The 27,414-nt window shown below is 40.4% G+C and overlaps 1 protein-coding gene across 1 annotated transcript in view; it reads right to left on the bottom strand.

Annotated features, from left to right (window-relative positions):
- Positions 1–7,181: 7,181 nt before the first annotated feature.
- dars2 (aspartyl-tRNA synthetase 2, mitochondrial) overlaps positions 7,182–27,414 on the bottom strand; it is a 41,553-nt gene continuing 21,320 nt past the window's right edge. Inside the window, exons 11-17 of the mRNA XM_060830094.1 lie at positions 26,844–26,951; positions 25,643–25,705; positions 16,805–16,957; positions 16,133–16,351; positions 15,452–15,562; positions 9,564–9,639; positions 7,182–9,069 (exon numbers count right to left, since the gene is read on the bottom strand). Coding sequence (XP_060686077.1) covers positions 8,888–9,069; positions 9,564–9,639; positions 15,452–15,562; positions 16,133–16,351; positions 16,805–16,957; positions 25,643–25,705; positions 26,844–26,951 — 912 coding nt within the window. The 3' untranslated portion in view covers positions 7,182–8,887. The remainder of the gene's footprint in view (positions 9,070–9,563; positions 9,640–15,451; positions 15,563–16,132; positions 16,352–16,804; positions 16,958–25,642; positions 25,706–26,843; positions 26,952–27,414) is intronic.

Genomic DNA, 27,414 nt, shown 5'->3' with positions numbered 1-27,414 from the left:
TGGCTAGACAGGACTGTTTCTTTTGTACTAAGGCAACCCCCCATACTATGTTGTCTCTATGCCCTATAACTCGACCACCTGTACTCAATGGCGTTTGCAGCACTCTAGCCCCTCTTAATCCGGATGATTCATCAATTTACAGGCAATCCCATTGCTCCTTTTGGTGCCTCCTACTTCAGGCCTCTACGTTCTATCAACAGGATGACATGGGCTGCCAGCAACTCCAACAGTGGTGTGGCTATAGTATCCCATGGTCCACCAGTAAGACTAATTAGACCTTCCCTGTGGCTGCTTTCAGAATACAGGAAGGGCTGAGTTTTGAATGCTTTAAGTGAAATGGTTCCACACTAGTAGACTATTTAAGGGTCTTTGCTAGAATACGATTGAACTAGAGGTGGACACCACATGTGGATCTATTTTAAATTCTCAACCCGTCCTACTGGCAGATACTTGGTGGCTGTGTGGTAAGAAAGGAGGGTTGTGCCCGACGCTGCCAGCTGACTGGAGTGGAGCAGTGCCCATGTAATGCTCCTACACAATGTAGTTATATCGCCACACACGCAGCTTGATGCTATGTCACAGTTAGCTTTGCGCCGAACTAAATGACGGTATGTCCCTGATCCGACAATTCTGATTTACAGAATAGGACAGCCAAGAGGTATTCCTAATGAGTTTAAGGCCCGCAATGAGATTGCCGCGGGCTGGCTGGGAGGCTCTCATCCCAGTGATAAGGGTTAGCAAGAATGCTGAATGGTTTAGTTACATTTATTACAACCAGCAGAGATTTATCAATGCCCTTGTGGCCTTGGGAGAACAATTGGATGCTACTACCAAAATGACATGGCAAAACAGACAGGCTTTAGATTGGATACTGACAGAAGAAGGTGTGGTTTGTGAGATGTTTGGGGAGCATTGCTGTACCTTTATGCCTAACAACACTAGCCCTGGGGGATCTTTTACTAAAGCAATGGAAAAACTAAAGAATATAAGACGGGAGCTAAAAGACCATGCAGGGTTTGGTGATTAAGGTTTTGATTCGTTGAATAATATATTAGGGTCTTGGGGAGTATGGTTTGTCAAGATTGGTCTTATTGTAGGTGCAGTTTCACTTGTTGTCGCCTTCGTCTTTTGTTGTGCTTTACCTTTTATTAAGTCCTTTTTAGTTTGCGTCACTACACGGCAACTTGTGGTCATTTTAGCTACCCCAGGAAGTGCTTACTCCCCTGATGGAACCCCACCGCTCAACTATTATGATCTAACAACTGCCATGGTGCAAGGAATATGTCCATGTGGGGACGTCGATGATACTTCTGAAGAATGCGCGGGTCCAAGAGTGTGAGGGATCTTTTTTCTTGTTCTGATTATTGGAGGACAGAATTTTGGCCCAAGGGACCCCAGGAATGGAGGATGAACCCTTTAAGTCTCAGACTCCGAAAATCATTTAGTCCGGGTTGGGACTTGCATTGTTATATTGGGCACAAGAGGGGCTAAGATTACTGGCTTCTTTCTCTAAGTGAGACCAGTAGGTCTCAAAGGGGGGATGTATGGAAAATAAAGAGTATGAAAGCATGGGAAGCATTAAAGTATGAAGACCACTGGCAAGCTGTGGTCTGTGGAAGGCAGGATGGGATAAGAATGCTCTTACACCAATTAGCAGAGTAAGGTTAAGGCTGAAAGGTCACTATGGTGAGATGAGAACTAGTTAGTAGAGGTAGTTTCCCTGTTAAGTGTCATTATGACAAATTGGGACCATAAATATTTGGGACATGACATTAAATATTTAATCAATAGTAGAGTAACTTGAGACAGGAGACTATTGTATTAGATGGAATAGCTAAATATCTATCATTACACGTTAGTTTGGAATGGAAGATCACTATAACAGAGGTGATAATAAATATCTAGTCATGACATTAGGAAAATATTATGTAGGGGTTTGGAATGAAAGACCATCATTGCAAGAGTTAGCAATAAATATGTAACCGTGACATTAGAATAACATTAAGTACAACTAAAGAGATAATGGGAACTAACATTACTGGTTTATTGTGTAGCTAGAGTGCAGTACTTTGATTAATATAGTTGGACATGCTGATAAGCTAACAGAAACATGATAAAAAAAATTTTTAAACCCACAGACTGAGGTTCGTGGGCAGTCGAGAATCAGCTTTCTCAGTGTCACTTTTTTTGTTTACAAATAAAAGACCTACTTCTTGAAGAACTCCCTGCTCCTCCTGGTGATTCTCTATATTTTCTCCATGACAAGAGCAGCATGCACCAAAGTCAAGGAGGTAGAATATAAGTAAAATACTTAAATATGTAATGGTACAAGGGGCAGAGGTTTGAATTTGGGCAACTCTGTTTGCATTCCCTTAACCACTCGGACACTGTGAATCCAGTTGCCTGGAGGCTCCCTCACCCCCTCCAACCTTTTACCCTGACATATTTCCCTTTTAATATACGGAATAAACCTGTCGCAATTTATTTCCTTGGAGAAGAATTCCCATACATGGCAAACTCTTTTCACTTGATCAACGAGGAAGACAGTTGGGGGCGTTCGTTCGGAAGGTTGCTGAGTTGTACCTGAAAGTTTCACGTGTCCAGCCGAGGAGGGGAGGTAGTTCTTCCTCTGACCATACTGTCATCTCAGCTTCCAATCGGTCGCCGAGTCAAAGGCGATGGTCTCCGCCGGCTCTGCATCACAGCACAGCACAGAGGAGCCGTTCCCACCGCCACCGACAGCGCGTGCATCATCGCCCACGTGCACCCAACTATACGCCCGTGCGGCAGCACTCCCAACGGTCAACGCCGCCCCTGCTATTCTGGTGCACGAGACCAGACTGGCGGCCGATGCACTGGATCACGCGCATCACTTTTTCCAGCAACTAACTGCCCGCGCTGCTCCATCTCCACTGCCAGGCACTCATGCCCCACTCCTCACCCAGAGATCTCTAACCCTAGCCATGAATGAACCATTACCCCAGCCCCCAACCAACCTTGATCGAAGCCATTGATCCACAATCTCAGGCACTGATCATTAATCTCGTCCACTGAATTGCCCTCCTCCCCAACCCAATTCCAGCCAATTGCTCTAGCATTCTTTTCCTCAAAAGCTGCAGGTGCTTGAAATCTTAACTAAAACAGCATATATTGGAAACAGTCACTTGCTGAGGGAGAAATGCAGGGCTAAGTTAATCAATCAGTAGGGCGGGAAAATGGAGATGAAGCCTAACGGTTCAGATTTAACACATCGAATGGTGGAGTACCCTCAATGGGCCAAATGTCATGCATTGTTATGTGTTTTATGGTCTACCTTTCTTATAAAAAAAAATTCACGTGCCTAACAAATTTGGTGAGATCTCATTGTCTTGAAGCATCAACTGTTTTCTTCAAAGAATCATTTTGGTCTACTGCTTCCAGTATTCTGACCATTCAGGTTGAACTATTTATGACAGATGTTCTTACTTCTCCAGAGGGTGTCATCTCAAAAGTTAAAGCAAGGCAATTTATAAGTAAATTTGAGGGGTTTTTTCCCCCCAAGTAAGGGTAATGGACTTCTGGAACTTGCTCATCAAAAGGCCACAGATAGTAACATAATGGAAACTTTTAAGATTGCAGTTGTCAGATTTTTGTTGGAGAAGAACTTAAAGGTTGTACAACAAAAACAGGCAAATGGAGTTGACATACTGTGATCCAGTGAAATGTTTAGCAGGGTTACACAACCAACTTCTGTCCAAATTTGTACTGGGAGTTCATATTCCTTCCATGTGCACTCATGGTTATGCACAAAAATGTAATATTAATTATGCACAGTACAGTCCTGTTTATGTACAAACAGGAAATTGAATGAGTGATTAATTTGTTAGTCACTTGAAAGCTGATGGAGATTATAGTCTTTATATTGTACTATGGGATTTTTTTAGTCAGCTGAATAGGTAATTGCACTTTTGGACGAATGTCACATTTGAAAGATAGCACCTCCAATATTATAGCAATAACTTACCTCCGAGCACTGCACTGAACAGCCACTCTGGATCAAGTCAACGAGTCTATAATGAATATATAAAATTCATGCATATATGATGGTAAATCTTCCTCAATCCTCTAAAGTTTAATATCTAAGTGCGGCACTTTGAAAGTGAGTTGTCTTGTATTTATTTGCTGGTATGAGAGTATATTTTGTCTCTTTTTGAGCACAATGACCACTCATTATTTTTAAAATACTCTAGATACTCTAGGACAATAAACATTTAGCCTTTTAATGTGATGGAATTTAGTTCAATTACACTTTATTAAATGTTAATTTTACTGGGCAATGGTAAGATGATAATGAAACATTTTTCAACCTGAATTGTATTGATTTCAATCTTGTTTGGAGGGGTTGACAAGCATAGTTCTTTTTGAAGTTCATGGATAACATTTAAGGACCAATAACGCAGAAAGGTAGTTGCTACACAGGAAATAAAGTACTTTGTTCCTGTTCAGATTAGATTTTGAAGCATTGTATTTAAAGAATGTGATCTATCAATTGATAAAAAACAGTGAGAGGTTTGGCTAGTTTTGGTGAGGATTGCAAAAGATCAAGGCCAATTAGCTGGACAGATTTAATTGTCAACAAGTGTGATTCCAGAAAAGCACAGCAGGTCTGGCAGCATCCAAGGAGCAGGAGAGTCGACATTTTGGGTATAAGCTGTTCATCATTTATTTAAAAGCACTAGCTTTTGGAGTGCTGCTCCTTCATCAGGTCGTTATTAAAGGAGCAATGGTCTAAAAGCTAGTGCTTCCAAATCAACCTGTTGGACTAGAACCTGGTGTTTGTGATTTTTAAAACTGTAAAGGTATTCTTTTTGCTTGTCCCTACATTGTTTATCATTGGTTCTGCTGTTGTTGTAGATTGTCATTTAAAGTTTATTTAGATACAAAAATGGCCAAAAAACATGTAAAGTACTGTTATTGTTGTTTTACCAATCTCATCCAATAACTCTCCGCATTTGAACTCAAGTACTAAATGTAGTATATGATGTTATCTGTAAATTAAAACTTTTGTTATAAATGTTTATAGATTACAATGGATATTTATGTTTTTAGCAGTGAGATGACTTCAGGTCTGTCGTCCTACTAGCACCCAATAGAGTTGCTAGCCACAGCTGGTAATACTGGGGGATGCCTCTGATGGGCCAAGCAAGAAAACTCCTATTGTCCAATAGTAACCCACACAGCTAAAGCTGCAAGTGAAAACATAATACCTTAAGTAGGCTCTTAAGGGTGTCAATAGGTCCAAGCGTAGGCAGGCTGTGCAATGCCTCCTCCATTTTCAAGTTCGCTGATGACAGCCATAGTCTGTCGAATCTCAGATGGTGACGAACCAGACTACCGACGGGAGGTGGAAAACCTAGAGAAATGGTGCACTCTGAACAACCTAGCTCCCAATGCCGGCAAAACCAAGGAACTCATTATCGACATGATATTCATGCCCCCTTATACATCAACAGCAGGGAGGTGGAACGGGTGGAGAGTGTCAAGCTCCTGGGAGTGGTCATTCACAACAAGCCTTCTTGGACTCTTCATGTGGACGTACTGGTTACAAAGGCCCAACGTCTTTGAGCAAGATATAAAAGAGACCTAAGGGGCAACTTTTTCATGCAGAGGGTGGTACGTGCATGGAATGAGCTGCCAGAGGATGTGGTGGAGGCTGGTACAATTGCAACATTTAAGAGGCATTTGGATAGGAAGAGTTTGGAGGGATATGGGCCAGGTGCTGGTAGGTGGGACTAGATTGGGTTGGGATATCTGGTCGGCATGGACGGGTTGGACCGAAGGGTCTGTTTCCATGCTGTATATCTCTGTGACTCTATAACAGAGACCGAAAGTGGTGGTTGAAGGGGGGTTTCTCGAAATTGAGAAAGGTGACCAGTGGTGTTCCACAGGGGTCAGTATTGGGGCCACTGTTGTTTGTAATATACATAAATGATCTAGAAGAGGGCACTGTTGGTGTGATCAGCAAGTTTGCGGATGAGACACAGATTTGTGGAGTAGCAGAAAGCATAAGGGACTGTCAGAGAATACGGGAGGATATAGATAGACTGGAGAGTTGGGCAGAAAAGTGGCAGATAGCTTTCAATCCAGAGAAATGTAAGATGATGCATTGAGGTAAGTCTAATTCCAGACCGAATTATACAATGAATGGAAGAGCCTTGGGAAAAGTTGATGGGCAGAGAGATCTGGAAGTGCAAGTCCTTTGTACCCTGAAGGTTGCTGCACAGGTGGATATAGTGGTCAAGAAGGCATATAGTATGCGTGCCTCCATTGGACGGGGTATTGAGTATAAGAGCTGGCAAAATGGATTCCATAGGGCATTAGTTTGGCTGCATTTGGAATACTGTGTACAATTCTGGTTGCCACATTACCAAAAAGATGTGGACGCTTTGGAAGGGATGCAGAGAAGGTTTACGAGGGTGTTACCTGGTATGGAAGGCGCTAGCTATGAATAGAGGTTGAGTAGGTTAGGTTTATTTTCACTAGAAACAAGGAGATTGAGGTTTACAAAATCATGAAGGGTGGAGGATTCAATAACCAGAGGTCATGCTTTCAAGGTGAGAGGTGGAAAGTTTAAGGGGGATACATGCGGCAAGTACTTCATACAGAGGGTGTTGGGCATTTAGAACGCATTGCCAGCAGAGATGGTAGAGGCAGGTAAGGTAGATTCATTTAAGATGCGTCTGGACAGATGCATGAGTAGGTGGGGAGCAGAGGGATGCAAATGCTTAGCAATTGACCAACAGGTTTATACAGTACATTTGGATCGGCTCAGGCTTGAACGGCCTGTTCCTGGGCTGTAAATTTTCTTTGTTCTTTGTCTCTTCTTATTCAGGCAGCTGAAGAAATTTGGCATGACGCAAACACCCTTGCCAACTTTTATAGGTGCGCCAGAGAACATTTTGTCTGGATATATCACTACCTGGTATGGCAATTGTACCATTCAAGATCGGAGATGGTTAGAGAGTGGTGAATCCGTCTACCAAACCCGCTGTCAAGGAAAAGCTCATTCTCAAAGATCCCATCCCACCCTAGCAATGTTTTTTTACAACCTCTACCATCGGGGAGAAGGTACAGAAGTCCGAACACATGCACCAGCCGGTTTCTAAACAGTATTACAATTTTTTATTTGACTGTACACGTCATTCTAAAAAAGCCACAATACAATCTTATAACAAAAGAATATATGGATCAAATCTAGCTACTATGGGAGTGTTAACTAATGGGGAATACTGGCCCTTTTTTAAAAAAAGTTCATATCCATAGGAAACATGAAACAGATCAACAAAAGCATGGTCAAAACATCATTAAAGGAAACGATAGTGGTAAGCTGAGGTACAGGAAGGAACCAAGAGCATAGTCTCGGAGCAAATTACTTCAGATGCTGCAATCTGTACTGAAAACAACAAATGCTGGCGATCACAGCAGGTCAGACAGCATCCATGGAAAGAGAGCAAGCAAACGTTTCAAGTCTAGATGATGTGCTATCTCTCCATGAATGCTGTCTGACATCCTGTAATCTCCAACATTTGTTGTTTTCAGTCAAGAGGAGCACAGTCGCTTGATATCTGAAGACATGATCATGACTGAAAAGATTAAAAATTGGGGATGCTGAAAAAGGTTACATTTACAGGAGTGCAAGAGACGATGGAGGCAAAGCCATGATGGGATTTGAAAATAAGAATGAGAGTTTTAAAAGATGTGGTTTAACCAAGACATAATATAGGCCAAAAAGCACTTGGGTAATGGGTGAACAGAACTTCATGCAAGTTATATGGTCTGGGTAGCAGACATTTGGATGACTGAGCTTATACAGAATATATAGCCTGAGAATCAACTAGGTTTGTGTTGGAATAGTCATAGTTGGAGGTAACAAAAATGTGGTTGAGGCTTTCTGTACCAGATGGAGAAGGCAATATCATGAATAACGTCACTGTGATCCAAGAATTAATGAACAGGAATTAATACATATTATTCAAATAATTGAACAAACATGGACACTATTGCAACGATGATGTGGAGATGCTAGTGTTGGACTGGGTTGGACAAAGTCAGAAGTCACACAACACCAGATTATAGTCCAACAGGTTTATTTAAAATCACACACTTTCAGAGCGCTTCTCCTTTGTCAGATGAAGAAATAAACCTGTTGGACTATAAATTTCGGACTACTGCTACAATGAGTTTGAAAGAAAAGAAAGAAGACAGACAAAAATAAAATTGTCTGATGCTTCCCATACTAAACATATTTTGGCCAGATCATAGAGGGAGCGTTATGACTGAAAACAGATCAACTACATTCAGGCATTAAAGTGAAAAAGAGAATAATTTAGCACGATCCTCTGGACCTGCATAGGACATTGTGCTAAGTCTTCAGAGGTCTGGTATGTTTACAAGGCAAAGACCTTTTAGTTTAAAAAAAAATCATTTTCTACTGCAGGCAGTCCCCGGTTGTGAACGAGATCTGTTCTCGAGTCCGTTTGCAAGTTGATTTGTACGCAAATTGGAACACAATGCAGCACAATATAAAATAGCTATTCTTAAGCACAGGAAATGTTCATATGTCAGATCTTTAAAATTACAACACTCTTTGGGATGGCATTTCTAAGTGAAGGATCCTGTAATTTAATTAACTTTAAATGACCATAAATTTGAAACATTATTCAGAAATTGAAATCTGATCAATAGACACACTAAACATACCACCATAGCAGAGAGCTGCTCCTGCCACAAGTTTTCAATGATTTTATTGGTCCCAAGCCATAGAAACGGTGCAAACTAATATGATCCAAATTCCAATTAGAGTTCCTGTGCATATTTGCTTTTACGTGTTACCAGTCACTACAGTAAATCATGACTTAGCGTTGTCTTCTGTTGGCCAGTTGACCTGAATATGATATGGATTCAGCTCTTCAGGGCTAACATAGTCTGGTGCTTTACACATAAGATCACGACCTCTGAAGGACTTTGGAAAAGCAATGACATCCCTGATACTTGATGCTCCAACTATAAGAGCTAAAAGTCTGTCCAAACCTAAAATGAAACAGATTAGATATTGAAATAGATGCGCTCTAGCATTCAGAATGGACAATAAACATGAAGTTCAGTATTTGATTTTACAATCAGACAAAAAAAAACTCATTCCCAAGTGACAGTTGCTGGTAAACTCTAATACAATGCTAGCCCATTATAAGAAAGAAAAGCGGGGAAAATCATGATTTTATGCTATTTTTGGTTTTAACATAGAAACTTCCTTATTCAATATTTCCTTTGAGCCTGGGCTGTAGGTTGTCCCCTAGTCCAACATGAACAGTTTACACAGAAATCATGTAGTAAACTGTTGAAGACATTAAATTTGTTCAGGAAAATTATGAGAATGAAGAAGGAAAGTCAACCTACCTCTGACCTATAATTTTCACAGTCACAAATAGCCCCAATCAACTAAGTTCCAAATTATTCCTGTCTCAGCCTCTTTGTTGCTGGTTTACAGGTAGGAGTGACAAAAAACAAACCAATTTGGAACTCACCCAATGCAATCCCGCCATGGGGTGGTGCTCCGGAATCTAGTGCCTCAAGTAGATGTGATAACAACCCACTGTCTTCCTGTTACATACAAATAAATTAATTAATAAATACATATGGAATTTTTAAAAATTTCAAGTCTATTCAAATTAGATTGTTGTGATCTCAACCCCTGGTAGGCAGTGCTAAGTTTGCAAAATGATGCAATACTTTTTTCCAACTCGGGTTGTCCAACTAGGACCTGGCATGTGATCATGTAACCCTTGTTTCTAGTTGGCAAATATTGTTTCAGTTACATCATGAAAAGTTGGGCCAGGAGTATCTTTGCTTGCAGTTGCACACCAGGTGCATTTATTTATCAGTTAATAAATAAGTCAGTTCACATTTGTTAAAGGAAAATCATTTTGAAGAATTTGATCAAGTTCTTTTATGGTAATAATGAAGGTAATATAGATGATGTTATGCTTCTGAATTTAACACATTTGACAATGTACACCTAATAATTACACCCTTATCAAAATAAAAATCCATCTGACTGAAGAGACAACAGCCAATTTTGTATAGAATCCCTATTTTGAAGATGGAGGCCATGCGGCCCATCAAGTCTGCACCAACCTTCTGAAGAACATCCCAACTAGGTACACTGCCCTACCCTATTCCTTTGGCCCTGCATTAACCATGGCTAATCTACTTAGCTTACACATCCATGGACACCATGAGGCAATTTTTTTAAGCATGGTAAATTCATCTAACCAGCATATCTTTAGACTAGGGAGAAAACCGAGCACCTGGCAGTAACCCATGCAGATGTACGGAGAACGTTCGAACTCCACACAGTTGCCCAAGGCTGGAATCGAACCTGGGTCCCTGTGCTGTGAGCTAGCAATGCTAACCACTCAGCTACCGTTTTTTTCCAAAGGGTATGGATACTTCTAAGGGATTAAAAAAAAATGTAGTCGTGAATTATTGCTGAAAATAGAGAAATATTGAAAATAGGAGTAGGAGTAGGGAATTGGCCCTTTGATACTGTTTTGTCATTGATTACAATCACGACTGATTGTCCAACTCAATAGCTTGTTCCTGCTTTTCTCCCATATTCTTTGATCCCATTAGCCCCAAGCGCTATACCCAACTCCTTGAAATAATACAATGCTTGGCCTTGGTTAATTTCTATGAAGAAATTTCTCCTCATCTCAGTTCTAAATGGTACACCTTGTATCCTTAGACTGTGACCCCCTTGTTCTGGACTCTCCTGCCACCTAGTACATCCTGCATCTACCTTGTCAAGTTCTGCTAGAATTTTATATACTTCTATGAATCCACCTTCATTCTTCTGAACTCCAGGTGAGTACAATTCTAACCGATTCAATCTCATCCTACATTAATCTGGTAAATCTTTGCTGCACTGCCTCTCATAACAAGAACATTCTTCCTCAGATAACTGCACACAACACACCCAGTGTGGTGTCATCTTGGCCCTTATTAATGGTAGCAAGACATCCCCGGTTCTGTACTTGAATCCTCTTGCTATGAAGGCCAAGATACCAATTGCCTTCTTTACTGCCTGCTGCATCTGTATACTTACTTTAAGCAAATGGTGTTTGAAGACACCAAGATCTCATTGCACATTCCTCTTTGTCAATTTATAACCACAAATAATAATCTACCATCAAAGTGTACAACTCTCTCTCTGCACCTTCTGTGCAGCTGTAATACTGTATTCTGCACCATGTTCTGCTAGCCTGATGCACTATGACACTACCTGCTTGTATAGCATGCAAAATAACACTTTTCACTGTATCTTGGTACATGTCACAATAATAAATCAAACTCAAACCTCACATTTATCCACATTATATTGCAACTGCCATCCATTTGCCCACTCACTCAGCTGATCCAAATCACACTCCAGCATTGCTGGATCCTTCTCAGAGTTCACCCTCCAACCCAATAGTCACTGCTACCCATTGGAAGACTTGTTTATTCTTAATCTTTGCTTCTATCCATCTCAAGACACTACCCCCACTCTCACTGCTTAAACCTTCCATGATAACGTATTATGTGGAAATCCTGTCAACAGCCTTCTGAAAATCCAAATAAATCACAAGAATTGGATCCCCCCCTCAACAATTCTACATCCTTGAAGAATTCCAATAGATTTGTCAAGCATGATTTTCCATGTTGTAAATTCATGACTCTTTATTAAATCTTTTAAAATTGACTCTAACATTTTCCCCATTACTGATGTCAAGCTGACTGGTCTATATTTTCCCAGTTTTCACTTGACTTTCCTTTTTAAATAGAGTGCGCTTACATTAGCCTACCCTCCAATCTGTAGGAACTGTTAGAAGATAACTGCCAATGCATTCCCTATTTCTAGGGCCATTTCCTTAAGTACTATGGGACGTAGATTATTAAGGACTGAAGATTTACTGATCTTCAACCCAATTTCCCCAACAACATTTTCTTATTAATACTGATTTTCTGCAGTTCCTCCCTTTCACTAAACCCTATGTTCCCTAACATTTCTGGCATGTTATTCGTGTCTTCTTGTGACAGAATCTAAGAATGTATTTAGTTGGTTAGTTATTTTTGATCCCCATGATAAATTCCCCTGTTTCTGACTGTAAGGGGCCTACATTAGTCTTCACCAATTGGTTTCTCTTCACATACCCAGAGAAACATTTAGTCAGTTTTTATGTTCCTGCAAACTTACTCTTTGTATTCTTTCTTAATCAATCTCTTTGTCCTCTGTTGCTGAATTCTAAACTGCTTCCACTCTGCGGGTCTTTTTTTGTCCAATACTTTCTCCAATTTTCCTTGTAAGCCATTGTTTGGCTACTTTTTCCGATTTACGTTTGCACCAGACAGGAATGAACAATTATTGCAGTTCACCCATTCATTCTTTGAGTGCTTGCCAGTGCCTTTTCACTATCATTCCTTCAACTAATGTTCCCCATTGTTCACAGCCAAAGCTATTCACCCTATCTCACTTCCAATACTCAATATTCTGATCAACAAATAGATTAATTTTGCTTGATTCCATTCTTTCCCCAACCTAGAAGTGGTGAAGCCTACCCACTGGCTCAGTGGTTAGCACTGCTGCCTCATAGCATCAAGGGTCCAGCTTTGATTCTAGCATCACACATGTTCTCCGTGTCTGTGTGATTTCCTCTGGATGCTCTGGTCTCCTCCCACAGTCCAAAGATGCACAGGTTAGGTGGGTCACTGTACTAAATTGGCCCATAGTGTGTCCAAGAATGAGCAGGCTAGGTGATTAGCCATGGGAAATGCAAGGTTACAGTGATGGTGTCGGTCTAGGTGGGATGCTGTGCAGAAGGTCAGTAAGGAATCGATGGGCTGAATGGCCTGCTTCCACATTGTAAGGATACTATGATTCTATATGTTTATACATGAAACTGAGCAACTTTCTTACCACCTAAGCACTGACTTTTTTTCTGCATTTTTTCTTTCAAACTGCTATCCACCACCAGTAAAAACACCCATGTAGCAATTCAATATTTACATGCAAATCCATTGTTGGCAATGCAAAACATCAAAGGTTGGTGGTTTTGGGGGGAGGGGGAAGAGGAGGAGGAGGAGGCATAAGGAGACTGGGAAGGGACTGAATCAAAATAGAGTTAGAAGGGGAAATAAATCAGTGTATCCCCTGCAATGCCCACCTTTCTATAAAGGCGAGAGCATTGATGGACACCATGTGCTCTTTCTCCAATGAGCTCTGGTGCTTATTTTTTAATTGTCCAATTGTAATCAGAGTATCACTTGTGCCACCAATACTGCCTTCGCAATATCCTGTGTATTAACTGGTAAGAAAATTACACCAACACCAGCATCCTCGATTAGGCCAACATCCCCAGCATTGACGCACTGACCACCCTGGATTGGCTACGATGGTTGAGGCACATCTTTCGCATGATTAACACGAAACTCCCTAAGCAGGTGCTCTTCTCTCAGCTTCTAAATGGCAGGCGAGCCCAAAGTGAACAGAGAAAGCAAATCAGTGATACACTCAATTCCTCATTGGCATTCTCACAGACACTGACACACTGGCTCAAGACCACTTAAAGTGGAAGAGGAGCACCTGGGAATACATGAGCACCTCAAGACTTGCCATCAGAAAAAAGTGGAAGCCAGCTGATAAGAGCAAACGGAGCATGTTGCCACACCAGCATCCCATCCACCTCATCCTGAGACCAACTTCTGCCCCAAGTGTAACAGAGCTTGCAGTAGCCGCATCAGTGTGTAAAGCCACCTACAGACTCACCCTCAGAGTGGAGCCAAGTCATCCTTGTCTGCAAGGGACTGCTAACGAATGAATGAATCAATCACTTGCAGTGGTTTCTCCTCCTGCTTCTACACTATTACCTATCATATTCCCACAGGGATCAATCTTTGATGGTCTCTTATTTCTCAGCCACAGCTTTTTGGATGATGTAACCAAGGAACAATACTGTTTTCTTTCTCAAAGGTACATTAACAATATCCAATTCTGCCTTACCTCCAAACCTCTAGGCTTTTCCATTGTTGCTTTATTTTCAGACCACCTGTCTGACATTTAATTGTGGATGAGCAGATATTTCCTCCTGTTAAATACTGGAAAGTGTCTCCATTTTAAACTTTGTTCCCTGATCGCCACCTCCATTACTCTTCCTGGTTACTAGCCGAGATTAAACCAGATTGTCTGTAACCTCAACATCATATTTGACCCAGAGATCAACTAATGATTACATGTCTGCAAAATCACAAAAACTGCATATTTGCACCACCATAACATTATCTGATTTCATCTGCTACTTCAATCTTCATCCATGCCTTTGTTACCTCTACATTTGACTATATCACACACTACTGGCTAGTCTCCTTTGATGCCATTTAAAACTCTTTTGCATGAGGAGGAATCTACACTGGTTCCAGTTACGAAACAGCTGAAAATGTGTTGCTGGAAAAGCGCAGCAGCTCAGGCAGCATTTAAGGAGCAGGAGAGTCGACGTTTCAGGCATGAGCTCTTCTTCAGGAATTCTTGAAGAAGGGCTCATGCCCGAAACGTCGACTCTCCTGCTCCTTGGATGCTGCCTGACCTGCTGCGCTTTTCCAGCAACACATTTTCAGCTCTGATCTCCAGCATTTGCAGTCCTCACTCTCTCCCAGTTAAGAAACACCTTGATTTTAAAATTCTCACCTAGGTGTTCAAACTCCTCTGAAGCTCTGAAATTTCTGCAAGCCCCATAGCTCTCCAAGACATCGGTGCTAAACTAATTCTGGTCTCTTGAGCACTCTAATTTTATTTGTTCCTCCATTGATGGTCATATCTTCAATTGCCTAGGCCCAAACATCTGGTTTCCTCGACTTCTCCTGTTGACTTCCCAGTTCTCTCTCTGAGATACTCCTTAAAAATCTTCATCTTTGACCAAGCTTTTTTTTAAAGTAACATCTCGGGTGACTGTCTTATTTTGTTTTATAATGCTCCTCTTAAGCATCTTTGGATGTTTTATTGAAAGCACTTCATGAAGAAAAGTAGGCATTTGCATGCGGTGATACACCCATGGGATATTCAAGGACATTCTTCCTTCCTCCATCATTTGGTTGCGAGAGGTCACCTCTGATCACCAGAAATTATTTCATTACACTGACACTTAAAAGTTGAAATGTAACCAATCCACCTGCCCTGTCATTGGACAGGTGGTCTGCAGCATCAACAAAACTCTTTTTTTCTTAGCAATACCTCAGAAATTCAACTTCAGCAACTTAATTTACAACTCTCAGTTTCAGGTCTTGGAAGCTATCTGCACAATTCCTAACATTTATTGCATTGTGAATCATATATTTTAGTGTAGTTGCAAAAAGAATAAGTAATTAAAGTTAAGCAATGTACCTTTAGTATTGTCTCAAGGACGTATTTCTGCAACTCCATATTATGTATTCGAATGGAGCCTCCTCCTATTTCATTGCCGTTTAACACCAAGTCATAATGTTGACTCCTCACCTAGAGAAAATTCACAAAAGTCCAAATAAGAAAAGATCCCACTACAATGATCATCAGGTACTCATTTACATCTTTCTTCAGGGCATCTACAGACAATTTACACAAAACATAGAAATAGGCCATTTGGCCCAACCCATGCCAGGAATTATGTTCTAACACTCCTCCATCGTTTTCATTAGTGGACGAACAATTTAGTTACTCTACCAAACTTAATAAGTCTGTCAGTGATCCCCAGGGAATACTTATGCCTCAAGCTGAGGGTTTGGTACAGACCCAATCTTACAGGTTGACTGAGACGCTCACAAGTTGAGCAAGACCTGTCGCAATTGTCATTTCTTCTACAACCGATGAAGGCCTTGGGTTCTCACAACAATATAGAAGCCAAAATTACCAATTTAACCTTGCAAAATCATTAGCTCTAATGGATGTTTTAGAGAACCTGTACTCATTTTGAAAACAGATAATACATTTTCTAAGTTATAAAAACACTGTCTATCAAGAAAATTAACTGAAAAATGCTAGTGGTGAAGATTGCCCAGTTCGGTGTAAGACTCTGTCATTGTATCTTACCTTGTTAGGCTCTGTGTAGATGAGATGGATATCATCTGGATGTGGTGCAGTAAATGGGTGATGAGCCGATTCAAACTCTTCAGGATTGTCTTCTTTTGGTAGAAACAGTGGAAAATCGATGATCCAAAGGAAATTGAATATGCCTGGATCTCTGAGGGTGACACCTCTAGATTCCAAAATATCTGCACACTCCAGCCGCAATTTCCCTAATGCAGCATTCTGTGACAGGTTTAAAAAAAATGCATGACTAAGAGTGACTGGTAAGTTTGTTACTATAAAATCAATCACTGCACAGGGTGTAGAAGAAAATCAATCAGCCTGAAGCTGATCATATTAGAAGTTTAAGTGAGAAGCTGATACTTCACGTATGGATATTAGAAGCTCAAAAGCTGTTTTACCAATGTGATTATCTCTAAGGAAAAGTACTGTGGGGACAGTGCTTCTCCCAGATACCTATCCAAAGAGTCACAACTTTACAGTTTCTTATTAAATGAACCAAAGTCTGAAGTATGCTCTATATTAAGCTAGTAACTAGTCAAAGTTAATCAGATATGATTTGGATTTAACCAATCTATGCTGGCATCCCTTGATTTAAACATTTGTTTAGAAAGGCATGGCTTATGTTGTTCCTAACAATGGTTACCAATAACTTAAAATAAGTAAAATACTTACTGCCTTTGTCCAATCTCCTGCTGCAAGAATCAGCACATCACCTTTTTGAATATTTGTTATGTGACATAGCTGCGATTTCTCCATATCTGTAAGGAATTTGGAAATTGCAGATTTCCATGTGCCATCAGGTTGCAATGTAACAAACGTTAAGTCCTGTAGGCAGAGACCAATTGGTGAAGAATACCTTCAATTTCAGTGAAGATTTACTGTTTTTTGTCCCCAATTGGTTTCTCTTATGACAGCATGGCAGCAGCCCAGCTGAGAGGAATGGATTATAAAATCTCTGGGGCTCTGCATTGTGAATGACATTCTGTAAGGATGGCACAACAGGTGACTCAATAAACATATGAAGAATTTGGCTTTACTACACACAACACTGAATTCAAAGCTGGAACTCTATGTATGAAAGATCAGCAATCAACACATATTCAATCAATTTATGCTGCAATAACGTGGAGCAGCACCTTGTAAACCTTTAGAGAAATCTTTCAGTTCACCCACAGATGCTCACTACGCTTTATCCTCCTGAATATGTTATATGTACACTTTGGATCAATTGTTTTATGCCGAGACTCAAATTATTTACATAGATTAAAAATGCCTCTCCATACATTGACTTTGTGACCTTCTGTCCCTTGGTCATTCACTAAAAATATCAGTTACATCTTTTATCATTTTTATTCAAAACTATTCAAAATGGCGCTGAGTTGTGGTGACTGTTAAAGCCTTTCATTGTATTTTACTGAATTATTCATTGTAAAATGCAAGTGACAATAAATAAAATCAGAAAAATGTGGCCACAATGTAATGTAGTAATGTAATCTAATGTAGTGTGCTTCAGTTCTCGATTTGATAGGGCATGGTAAAACACCTGAAAATCCATACATGCATGTTACACCAATACAAACAATGTAAACTAACTTTGCCATGGTCACAATGTAAACAACTCAAGAAGGGAGCTGTCTATTGGCAAAAATTCTTTAAAAATAACCTCAAAATGAAGTCAGCAGCCATAAGGTAAAGGCTAATTTTAAATTACAAAGACTTATACGCCTAAAACATTTACCAGAAATAAGCCATCAACACCATAGGACTGGAGACTGTTCATTGAGGAGGACATAAAGTGTCCTGCAAGACTCAATCCATGTGGAATCCTTTTTACAAAAGCAAAGTAGTAGAAACAGGTAACGAGGGATATCAAAGTCCTGGTGCTGCACTCATTGGGAGGTTAAGAAAACCAGAAAGCTTGAACTCTACCACGCGAGAGAATTGAATAAGTTTTTAACGTAGTTTAAAAGAGTATACCAGTGTTTTTGACATGAAAAAAAAACAAACATAAGAATTGAAGTTCATCATTCAGAACTCAATGGGCTGGATTTTACACTCCTCTACCTGATGTGATTGAAGGCAGAAAGCAGAGACATGTAAAATCCAGAGGCTGGCCTTCCTGCTCCCTACCCATCCTTGGACCTATTGAGATCCTTAATATTGTTTTCTTTATTCCATAGTGAGGATCACTTGCAAGACCTGAATTTGTTGCCCATTCCTAAATGCCATTGAACTGAATGCCTTTCTTGGGCACCTGAGAGGGCAGCTAACAGTCAATCACATTACTATAGGTCTGGAATCAGAGACATAGAAAAATGCCCTTCAGCCCACCATGGATAAACTAACCAACAAATACCACACCACACTAATCCCATTTAGCTGCACTTGGTCCACTGCCTACAATGTTTTTGCATGTATCCAGAAGCTTATTCCAGATGCATGAATACATGCCTCCACCACCCTTTCAGGCAGCATGTTCCACATTACTATCAACCTCTGGGTGAAACTTTATTTTTTTCCAATCTCCACTAAACCATTGGTCCTCACCTTAAATGTAAATCCTCCGGTCTCAGACACATCTGTCATGGGAAGAGATTCTCACAATCTACTGTGTCTATATCTCTCAAAATTCTGTATATCTCATTATGATCCCCCCTCAGCCTTCCCTACTCCAAAGAAAACGAATCCAACCTATCGAGTCTCTCCTCATACCTGAGAATTTTCATCCTGGGCCACATCCTGGTGGATCTCCTCTGCACCCTCGCTAGTACAATCACATCCCTCCAATTGTGTGGCAACCAGAACTGCATTCATTATTCTGTCTGTGGCCTAATCAAAGTTGGACAGAGACTTCCTTGCTCCAATATTCTATGCTCCGACTAATGAAGGCAAACATCCCAAAAAAAAGGTTTTTCACCACCTTGTGTATCTGTACTGACACTTTCAGCAATTTATGGACTTGTACACCAAGGTCCTTTGTTCCCTCAGTACTCCCTAGGGACCTACCATCCATTGTGTATATCTTTCCCTTATTAGATCTCCTAAACTGCATCATCTCACACTTATTGGGATTAAATTCTATCTGCCATTGCTCTAACCAATTTAACAGTTGATCAATATCAGACTGTAGTCTGGGACCATCCTCCACACTATCAATAAATTTCATGTCATCTGCAGACGTACCAATTATACCTTCTATACTCCCATCTAAGTATCTAACAACAAGGATCCCAGCACTGATGTCAGTGGCACCTGATCACAGGCTTCCAATCACAAAAACAACCTTGCACCTATTTGTAAGCAAATTCTGGATCTAGTTTCCCGACTTGCCAAGGACCCAATGGACTTTAGTATTTTGGACCAGCCTTCCATGTGGGACCTTGTCAAAACAACAGCATTCCCCTCATCAATATATTTAGTCATTTTTTTCAAACAACTCAAATTAATCAGATAGGATCTTCCTGCCAAATCTATGCCCACTATCCCTGCCTTTCTAAGTACTGATTAATCCTGTGCTGCAGAACATTTTTTCAAATAATGTTCCTACTAATGACATCAGACTAACTGATCTGTAATTATCTGGCTTATCCCTGCAGCCATTAGAACATAGAACATTACAGCATAGTACAGGCCCTTCAGTCCTTGATGTTGCGCTAACCTGTGGAACCAATCTGAAGCTTATCTATCCTACACTATTCCATTTTCATCCATATGGTTATCCAATGACCATTTAAATGCCCTTAAAGTTGGTGACTCTACTATTGTTACAGGCAGGGCGTTCCATGCCCGTACTACTCTGAGTAAAGAAACCTCCTCTGATATCTGTCCTGTATCTATCACCCCTCAATTTAAAGCTACACCCCCTCGTGCTAGCCATCACCATCCAAGCAAAAAGGCTCTGTGTTCACCCTATCTAACCCTCTGATTATCTTATACGTCTCTATTAAGTCACCTGTAAACCTTCTTCTCTTCATTGAAAAAAGACTCAAGTCCCCCAGCCTTTCCTCATAAGGCCTTACCTCCATACCAGGCAACATCCTCGTAAATCGCCTCTGAACTCTTTCCAAAGCTTCCACATCCTTCCTATAATGTGGTGACCCGAACTGTAAGCAATACTCCAAGAGTTTTGTACAGCTGCAACGTGACCTCATGACTCTGAAACTCAATCCCTCTACCAATAGAAGCGGACACATCTTATGCCTTCTTAACAACACTTCCAACCTGTGTGACAGCTTTCAGGGATCTATACACATGAACACAGCGATCTCTCTGCTCATCTACACTAGCAAGAATCTTACCATTAGCCCAGTACTCTTTATTCTATGTTGTTCCTTCCAAAGTGAATCACCTCACACTTTTCCACATTAAGCTCCATTTGCCACCTCTCAGCCCAGCTCTGCAGCTTATCTATGTCTCTCTGTAACCTGCAGCATCCTTCGACACTGTCCACAACTCCACCACCTTAGTGTCATCTGCAAATTTACTACCCATCCATCTACATCCTCATCCAGGTAGTTTTTAAAAATATCAAACAACAGTGGACCCAAAACAGATCCTTGCGGTACACCCTGAGTAAGTGAACTCCAGAATGAACATTTCCCATCAACCACCATCCTCTGTCTTCTTTCAGCCAGCCGATTTCTGACCCAAACCACTAAATAAACCTCAATCCCATTCCTCCGTATTTTGTGCAATAGCCTACTGTGGAGAACCAAATTGCCCGTGGTGTTAGGTGAAGGGGTAAATGTAGGAGAATGGGTTTGGGTGGGCTGCTCTTCGGACGGTCAGTGTGGACTAGTTGGGCCGAAGGGCCTGTTTCCACACTGCCAGGAATCTAATCTAACCTAATCAAACGCCTTACTGAATCCACATACACCACATTGACCATTTTACCCTGATCCATCTGTTTGGTCACCTTCTCAAAGAACTCAATAAGATTTGTGAGGCACTACCTACCCTTCACAAAACTGTGTTGACTATCCCTAATCAACATATTCTTTTCTAGATGATTATACATCCTATCTCTTAGAAACTTTTCCAATACTTTACCCACAACTGAAGAAAGGCTAACTGGTCTACTATAATTACCAGGATTGTTCCTACTCCACTTCTTGAAAAAGGGGACATTTGCTCTCCTCCAGTCTTCCTTGAATAAAGAAACCAGATTAGCTACCCTCCAGTCATCTGGCACTTCACCTGTGGCCAGTGAAGTATTAAATATATCCGCCATCACCCCAGCATTCTCCTCTCTTGCTTCCCATAGCTACCTGGGATACACCTCATCAGCCCTGGGGATTTATGCATCTCTCTGCCCACTAAAATATGTAATACCTCCTCCTTATTAACCCTAAAGCATTCGAGAATCTCACCATCCCAACTAAAATCCCTGGCTACAATGTCTTTCTCCTTTGTGAATACAAATGAGAAGTATCCATTTAAGACCTCACCCACATCCTCTGGCTCCATGCACAGGTTGACCCTTCGGTCTCTAAAATGTACCATTCTTTTATACTTATGAAAAGTCTTGGGTTTTACCTTGATCTCATCTGCCAAAGATCTCATCTCTCTTTGCCCTAATTTTCTTTTTAAGCAAACACCATACTCTCTATATTTCTGTAGGGTCTCCCCAGTTTTTAATATGATGTATCTGACATATGCTTCCTTTTTTCTTTACCCCTTGGCATCCAAGGTTTCCTGGACTTGCTGCCCTTCACTCTTAGAGGAACCTGCTGGCCCTGAATTCCCACTCTACTTCTTTTAGGAGACTGTCACTTTCCAATGTAGGCAAGACTGGGCTAAGGCGGCAGATTTCCTTCCCTACAACCCCAGATAGGTTTTACAACATTGATTGTAGTCACGGTCACCATAACTGAGATGAGCTTAATGTTCCAGATGTATTCAATAAGAACTTTCATAATAAGATTTGAATTCATCTCTTGAGAGGAATAATCTGACTTCTTCATAATTAGTACAATGATATGAACACTACATCACCAACTCCCCCTCACTAAGTAATAGGCACTTAAGGGTCTCATTCAAAACCCACCAGTATTTTACTTGAAGACTGTTCTTGTGCAAATGTATAGACTTTCTTTGTTGATCCTCAATACTTACTGAAGGCAATTCTGTACTTACTGAAGGCAAACCACCAGCTTTTATCCCTCCTTGCTCAGCACCCCCAGCTTCTTCATCCTGGTTCTTGCACTCCCCAATCCCTCAATGAAAATACAACTTGGGACACAGGGCTGAGCTTTGTGTGACTGAACTGCCTTTATTCAACTACAGAGGCACCAGTCATTGATTGGCTTGCTGCTCTCTCAAGGTAGAGCATTCCCTGAAGGTGCAGAGGTCTTGCCTTAAAGCAAAAACACTAATCCCATCAGGCTTCTGGATTGGCTCTCTTTCCTTCTTCCTTCCTCAGAAAAATGTGAAGTGAGGGAAGAGACAGAGAGAGATCTCAGCATCCCTAAAATCCAGGCCCATGTTCCTCTGTTTCATTTGCCTTCATATCCGTATAAAAACAAAATTCTCAATGGTGGTGGTAGTGAAGAGATCTTCGGATTTCAATTATCTTGGTGTGAATAAATTCATCATCTCTGCACTTTGAAATGGCTGGTCTTGAATTATGCATTATGTTTTCCAGAGGAAATAGCTCATCTGTGTCTACCTCAGTGCATTCCTTTATTATTTTAAGTACTTTATTTAGATCATCAGAGAATCTTCTAAACTCAATACAATATGAAACAATGTTGTTCTGCCCATCTTCAAAGAGTTATCTACTAATTCAGAATATCATTTTGGTAGCAATAAATGTTCACAGAGCTGAAATTAAATAATCACAGTACTCAAAAATAATCCAGTACTCCAGAGGAGGTTTAACAAGTGCCCTGTGCAGCTGAAGCATAAATTTCTCACTTTTGCATTCCAGTCCTTACAGTTAAATAAACACTCAATTAATCTTACATCCTTTCCTGACCAACACTGAATTACTGTTAAAGAACTGCCCTTGTAACCTCTTCTTTAGCCAACTGACCGCATTGTTTAATCATTTGCATGATTTTTAAGTTTAATATTTGTTAATTATTCTAAAATTAATAAAAATAATTAAGAAGTTTGTCCCTTAATTGTCTGACAGTTTTAGATTAGTGGCATTAAAGAGTTCATTTACCTTAGTGATCCTAATGGCAGGAAGCCTATAGTGTAACTTGTTGGCTGAACAATTGATGAAAGAGTGCCATCCCAGAGACTGGCCTAGAATAATAACACATAAAACAAACCACCCAAACAGTTTATGCTAGAAATTATGCTTCAGTTCAGCCTCATCCAACTCTATGAAAACAACCTACATTTATTTCTTCCTCACCAACTTATCTAGGTTCCCTTAATATATCTTTAATAATCACGAACTGCTCCCTATGAACAAGATACGTGTTTTCACCACTACTTGGATAAAAAGCTTTCCTCTGAATTTTCTATCTCATATTAATGGCTGCCTGGTTTTCCTCTTCACCACAAGTTGGAACAGTTGCTCTGTATGAAAACCTTTCATCATTTTGAATGGCTTTTCAGTCATCCCTCAGCCTTTTCTTTTCAAGAGAAAAGAGAACCAAAATGTTCATGTTCTAAAAGGAATTTCTAAAAGCAAAGAATGGGGATAAAAGAGTCCTTCTCAGGTCAACAGCCAGTGACAAGTGGCAAGGCTCAGTGTTAGGGCACAACTTTTCACTATACATTAACGATCTAGATTAAAGAACCGAGGGCATTCTGGATAAGTTTGCAGGCGATACAAAGATAGGTAGAGGGACAAGTAACACTGAGGAGGTGAGGAGGCTGCAGAAGGATTTGAACAGGTTAGGAGAGTGAGCAAAGTAGCAGATTGAGTACAACGTGGAAAAGTGTAAGGTCATGCACTTTGGTAGGAAGAACAGAGGCATGGACTATTTTCAAAATGGGGAGAAAATTCAAAGTCTGATGTGCAAAGAGACTTGGGAGTTCTAGTCCAGGATTCTTTCAAGGTAAACTTGCAGGTTGAGTCAGTTGTTAGGAAGGCAAACGCAATTATTGCATTTATTTTGAGAGGACTTGAATATAAAAGTAGGGATGTACTTCTGAGGCTCCATAAGGCTCTGGTCAGACCACATTTGGAGTACGGTGCGCAGTTTTGGGCTTCATTTCACTGGAAGGGTAAACTGGCCCTGTAGCATGTTCAGAGGAGGTTCACGAGAATGGTCCCAGGAATGAAAAGCATAACATATGAGAAAGGTTTGAGGACTCTGGTCTGTACTTGGAGTTTAGAAGGATGAGGGAGTATCGAATTGAAACTACAATCTGAATGGCCTGGACAAAAAGGATGTTGGGAAGATGTTTCCATTGGTAGGAGAGACTAGGACCCAAGGGCATAGCCTTAGAGTAAAGGGAGTGGAGAATGGAGACAAGGAGAAACTTCTTCAGCCAGAGCGTGGTGAAGCTATGGAATTCATTGCCACATAAGGCGAAGGAGGCCAGGTCATTGAGTATGTTCAAAACTGAGATAGATAGGTTCTTGAGCATCAAGGGGATCAAGGATTACAGAGAGAAAGTGGGAGAATGGGATTGAGAAGCTCATCAGCCATGATTGACTGGCAGAGCAGACTTGCTGGGCTGAATGGCCCAATTTCAGTTCCTATGTCTTATGGAATTTTTGATATCTTCCTTGGAAATGTTTATTTGTACCCTCTGCATTACTTCTACATCTTTTTTATAATTAAGGCTACCAGAACTGAACATTTCCAGTATGATCTAACCAAGGGATGGTGCAGTTTTAACAAAAACGCTAGTGCCTAATTTGCTCATGTCATGCCCCTCAGTAACTGGAATTACTACTTTTACTCTCGGATCCTTTTGTTCCTCACCTACCTCATTTAAATTATTTTGTACTTTACTTAACAATATAACTTTCAGATATCTATGAGTGAAATTAATTAATCAATTATGTGCACATTTCTGGACAGATCATTGGGAAATATTATTCACAGCATTACTCTGACATTACCTTAACGCATTGCATACATCAATTTTGTCACTTCTCTGCAAAAGCCTTTTTTATTCTCACTGCCCTGTCCCACGAATGTCTAATGAGGTGAATTATGCCTTCTGAATTGTCTGTTCATTTGTTAATATAATTATCCAGTCAATGAGTTTATTGTAATCAAAGAGTGAGCTGATTTAATAATAATTTTGGAGTCTAACCTCCCAGTGTTACAAATTGGAACTGCTGCTCAATTCAATTCCTGTGACACTACAGGCTCCAGAAGGCAGCAAACCTTAGGATGTATTACAAGTTATTAGGTTGTTGAACTACAAAAAAAATTATATCCTGATTACTTTCATCCCTGGATTATACTTAAGGATTAACTGGTGTCAACACAGTTACTCCTGAACTGGAAATAGAAAAGGCTTCAGGTATCAAGGTAAATGCATTTCTTTTATTCATTAGGTTTTATGCAAAAACATTAGATGTCACTATCTTACCTGATTAAACTGTGATTTTGCCAATTGGGTAAGGTTTTCAAAATCTCTCTTTTTAAAATATTTCTGAAAGTAAAGAACAGAACTATTATAGAATAACAGATCTACAGCACAGAAAAAAAGTGCTTCAGCCTATCGCATCCGCACCAGTCAAAAACCACCACCTAACATTCTAAACTAATTTTCCAGCACTTTGGCATAACCTTGGATGCCTTGGCACTGCAAGTGGACATTTTTAAATGTTATGATGATTCTGCCTCTACCACCCTTAACAGGCAGTGGGTTCCAGATTCCTACCACCCTCTGGATGAAAATGTTTTTCTTCACATCCCCTCTAAACCTTCTGCCCCTTACCTTAAATCGATGCCCACAGGTCATTGATCTCTTCATCAAGGGAGAAAGGATAGACAGGAAGAAACTATCTATAACTCTCATAATTTTAGACATCTCAATCATGTCCCCTCTTAATCTTCAGTGCTCTTAAGGAGAACAACGCCATTCTGTCCAATGTCTCTTCATAAATGAAACTCTCCAGCCCAGACAACATCCTGGGAAACCTCCTCTGCACACTCTCCAGTGCTATCACATCCCTTCTGTATTGTGAATTTCAGAACTGCACGCACACAATATTTTAGCTATGGCCTAATGAACATCTTGTACAGTTCCTGCATGAACTGCCTGGTCTTAAATTTTATGCCTCGACTAATAAAGGAAAGCATACCATATGCTTTTCTTAATCCCTTTATCCACTTACCCTGGTACCTAAAGGGACTAGTGTACATGCACAACATGGTTCATCTGGTCCTCGATACTTCTCAGGGTTCTACAGTTGATCACATATTAGGTAAAAACAAGGGCTGCAGATGCTGGAAACCAGACTCTAGATTAGCATGGTGCTGGAAAAGCACAGCAGTTCAGGCAGCATCAGAGGAGCAGGAAAATCATATTCCCTTGCCTTATTTGTCCTACCCAAATGCAATAATTCACATTTACCCAATTAAATTCCATTGCCCATCTGACCAGACTGTCTATATTCTTCTGTAATTGAAGTCTATACTCCTCATTATTTACTACTCCAGAGATCAGAATATATTAGTCAGAAATCCTATACAGAATGTAATTTAGCAGCGAATTTTTTTTCCAAATTACACATGAACCTTATGTTACACAGTCTTTGTGCTAACCTTCATTCAGTTACACTTACCACTCCATCAGCAACTGAGATCATCCGCACTGAACCACGTGGATGGGAAAGTGCATTACGCAGGAAGGAAATCTCTGTATTTCTGAACATTTCACTAACATCAACGATCTGTTTAATTTTACAAATATAGGTTAGAAAAGCAATGAACAGTATAACATTTTTGAACCTCTTTAATGTTCATCTAGAGTAGTTTAAGTACAAATCAGAAAAGATTTCACAGAATCAAGATTTTCAATTTTCCTGCAATTCGACTGGTGTTTGTGTTATGTGTAAGAAGTTAAACAAACTTGATCACAATAAATCAGACCATCAAAAATGTACAGTTGGTTCTGCTAAAATGCGGTAGTAATGTTTTAGTGCAATCCTGTGTTATAAGAAAATCATGAAACAGCATCACCATTTAAACTATTGGGGCCGGAATCACAATAGACGTGGACACTCGCACTACACAAATATAGTCTCCAAATTGTCAATCGCGTTATAGCGAATTCACATTTCCAAAACACGCATTATAGCAGAGTGCAATTGATTGTAAAGGCCGTATCTTTTTATTGCTCTGCATTTCGGATTA

The sequence above is a fragment of the Hemiscyllium ocellatum genome, chromosome 9 (assembly GCF_020745735.1).
Source record: "Hemiscyllium ocellatum isolate sHemOce1 chromosome 9, sHemOce1.pat.X.cur, whole genome shotgun sequence".
NCBI lineage: Eukaryota > Metazoa > Chordata > Chondrichthyes > Orectolobiformes > Hemiscylliidae > Hemiscyllium > Hemiscyllium ocellatum.
The sequence above is the reverse complement of the archived record's forward strand: the minus strand, read 5'-3'. Positions and strand labels throughout refer to the sequence as shown.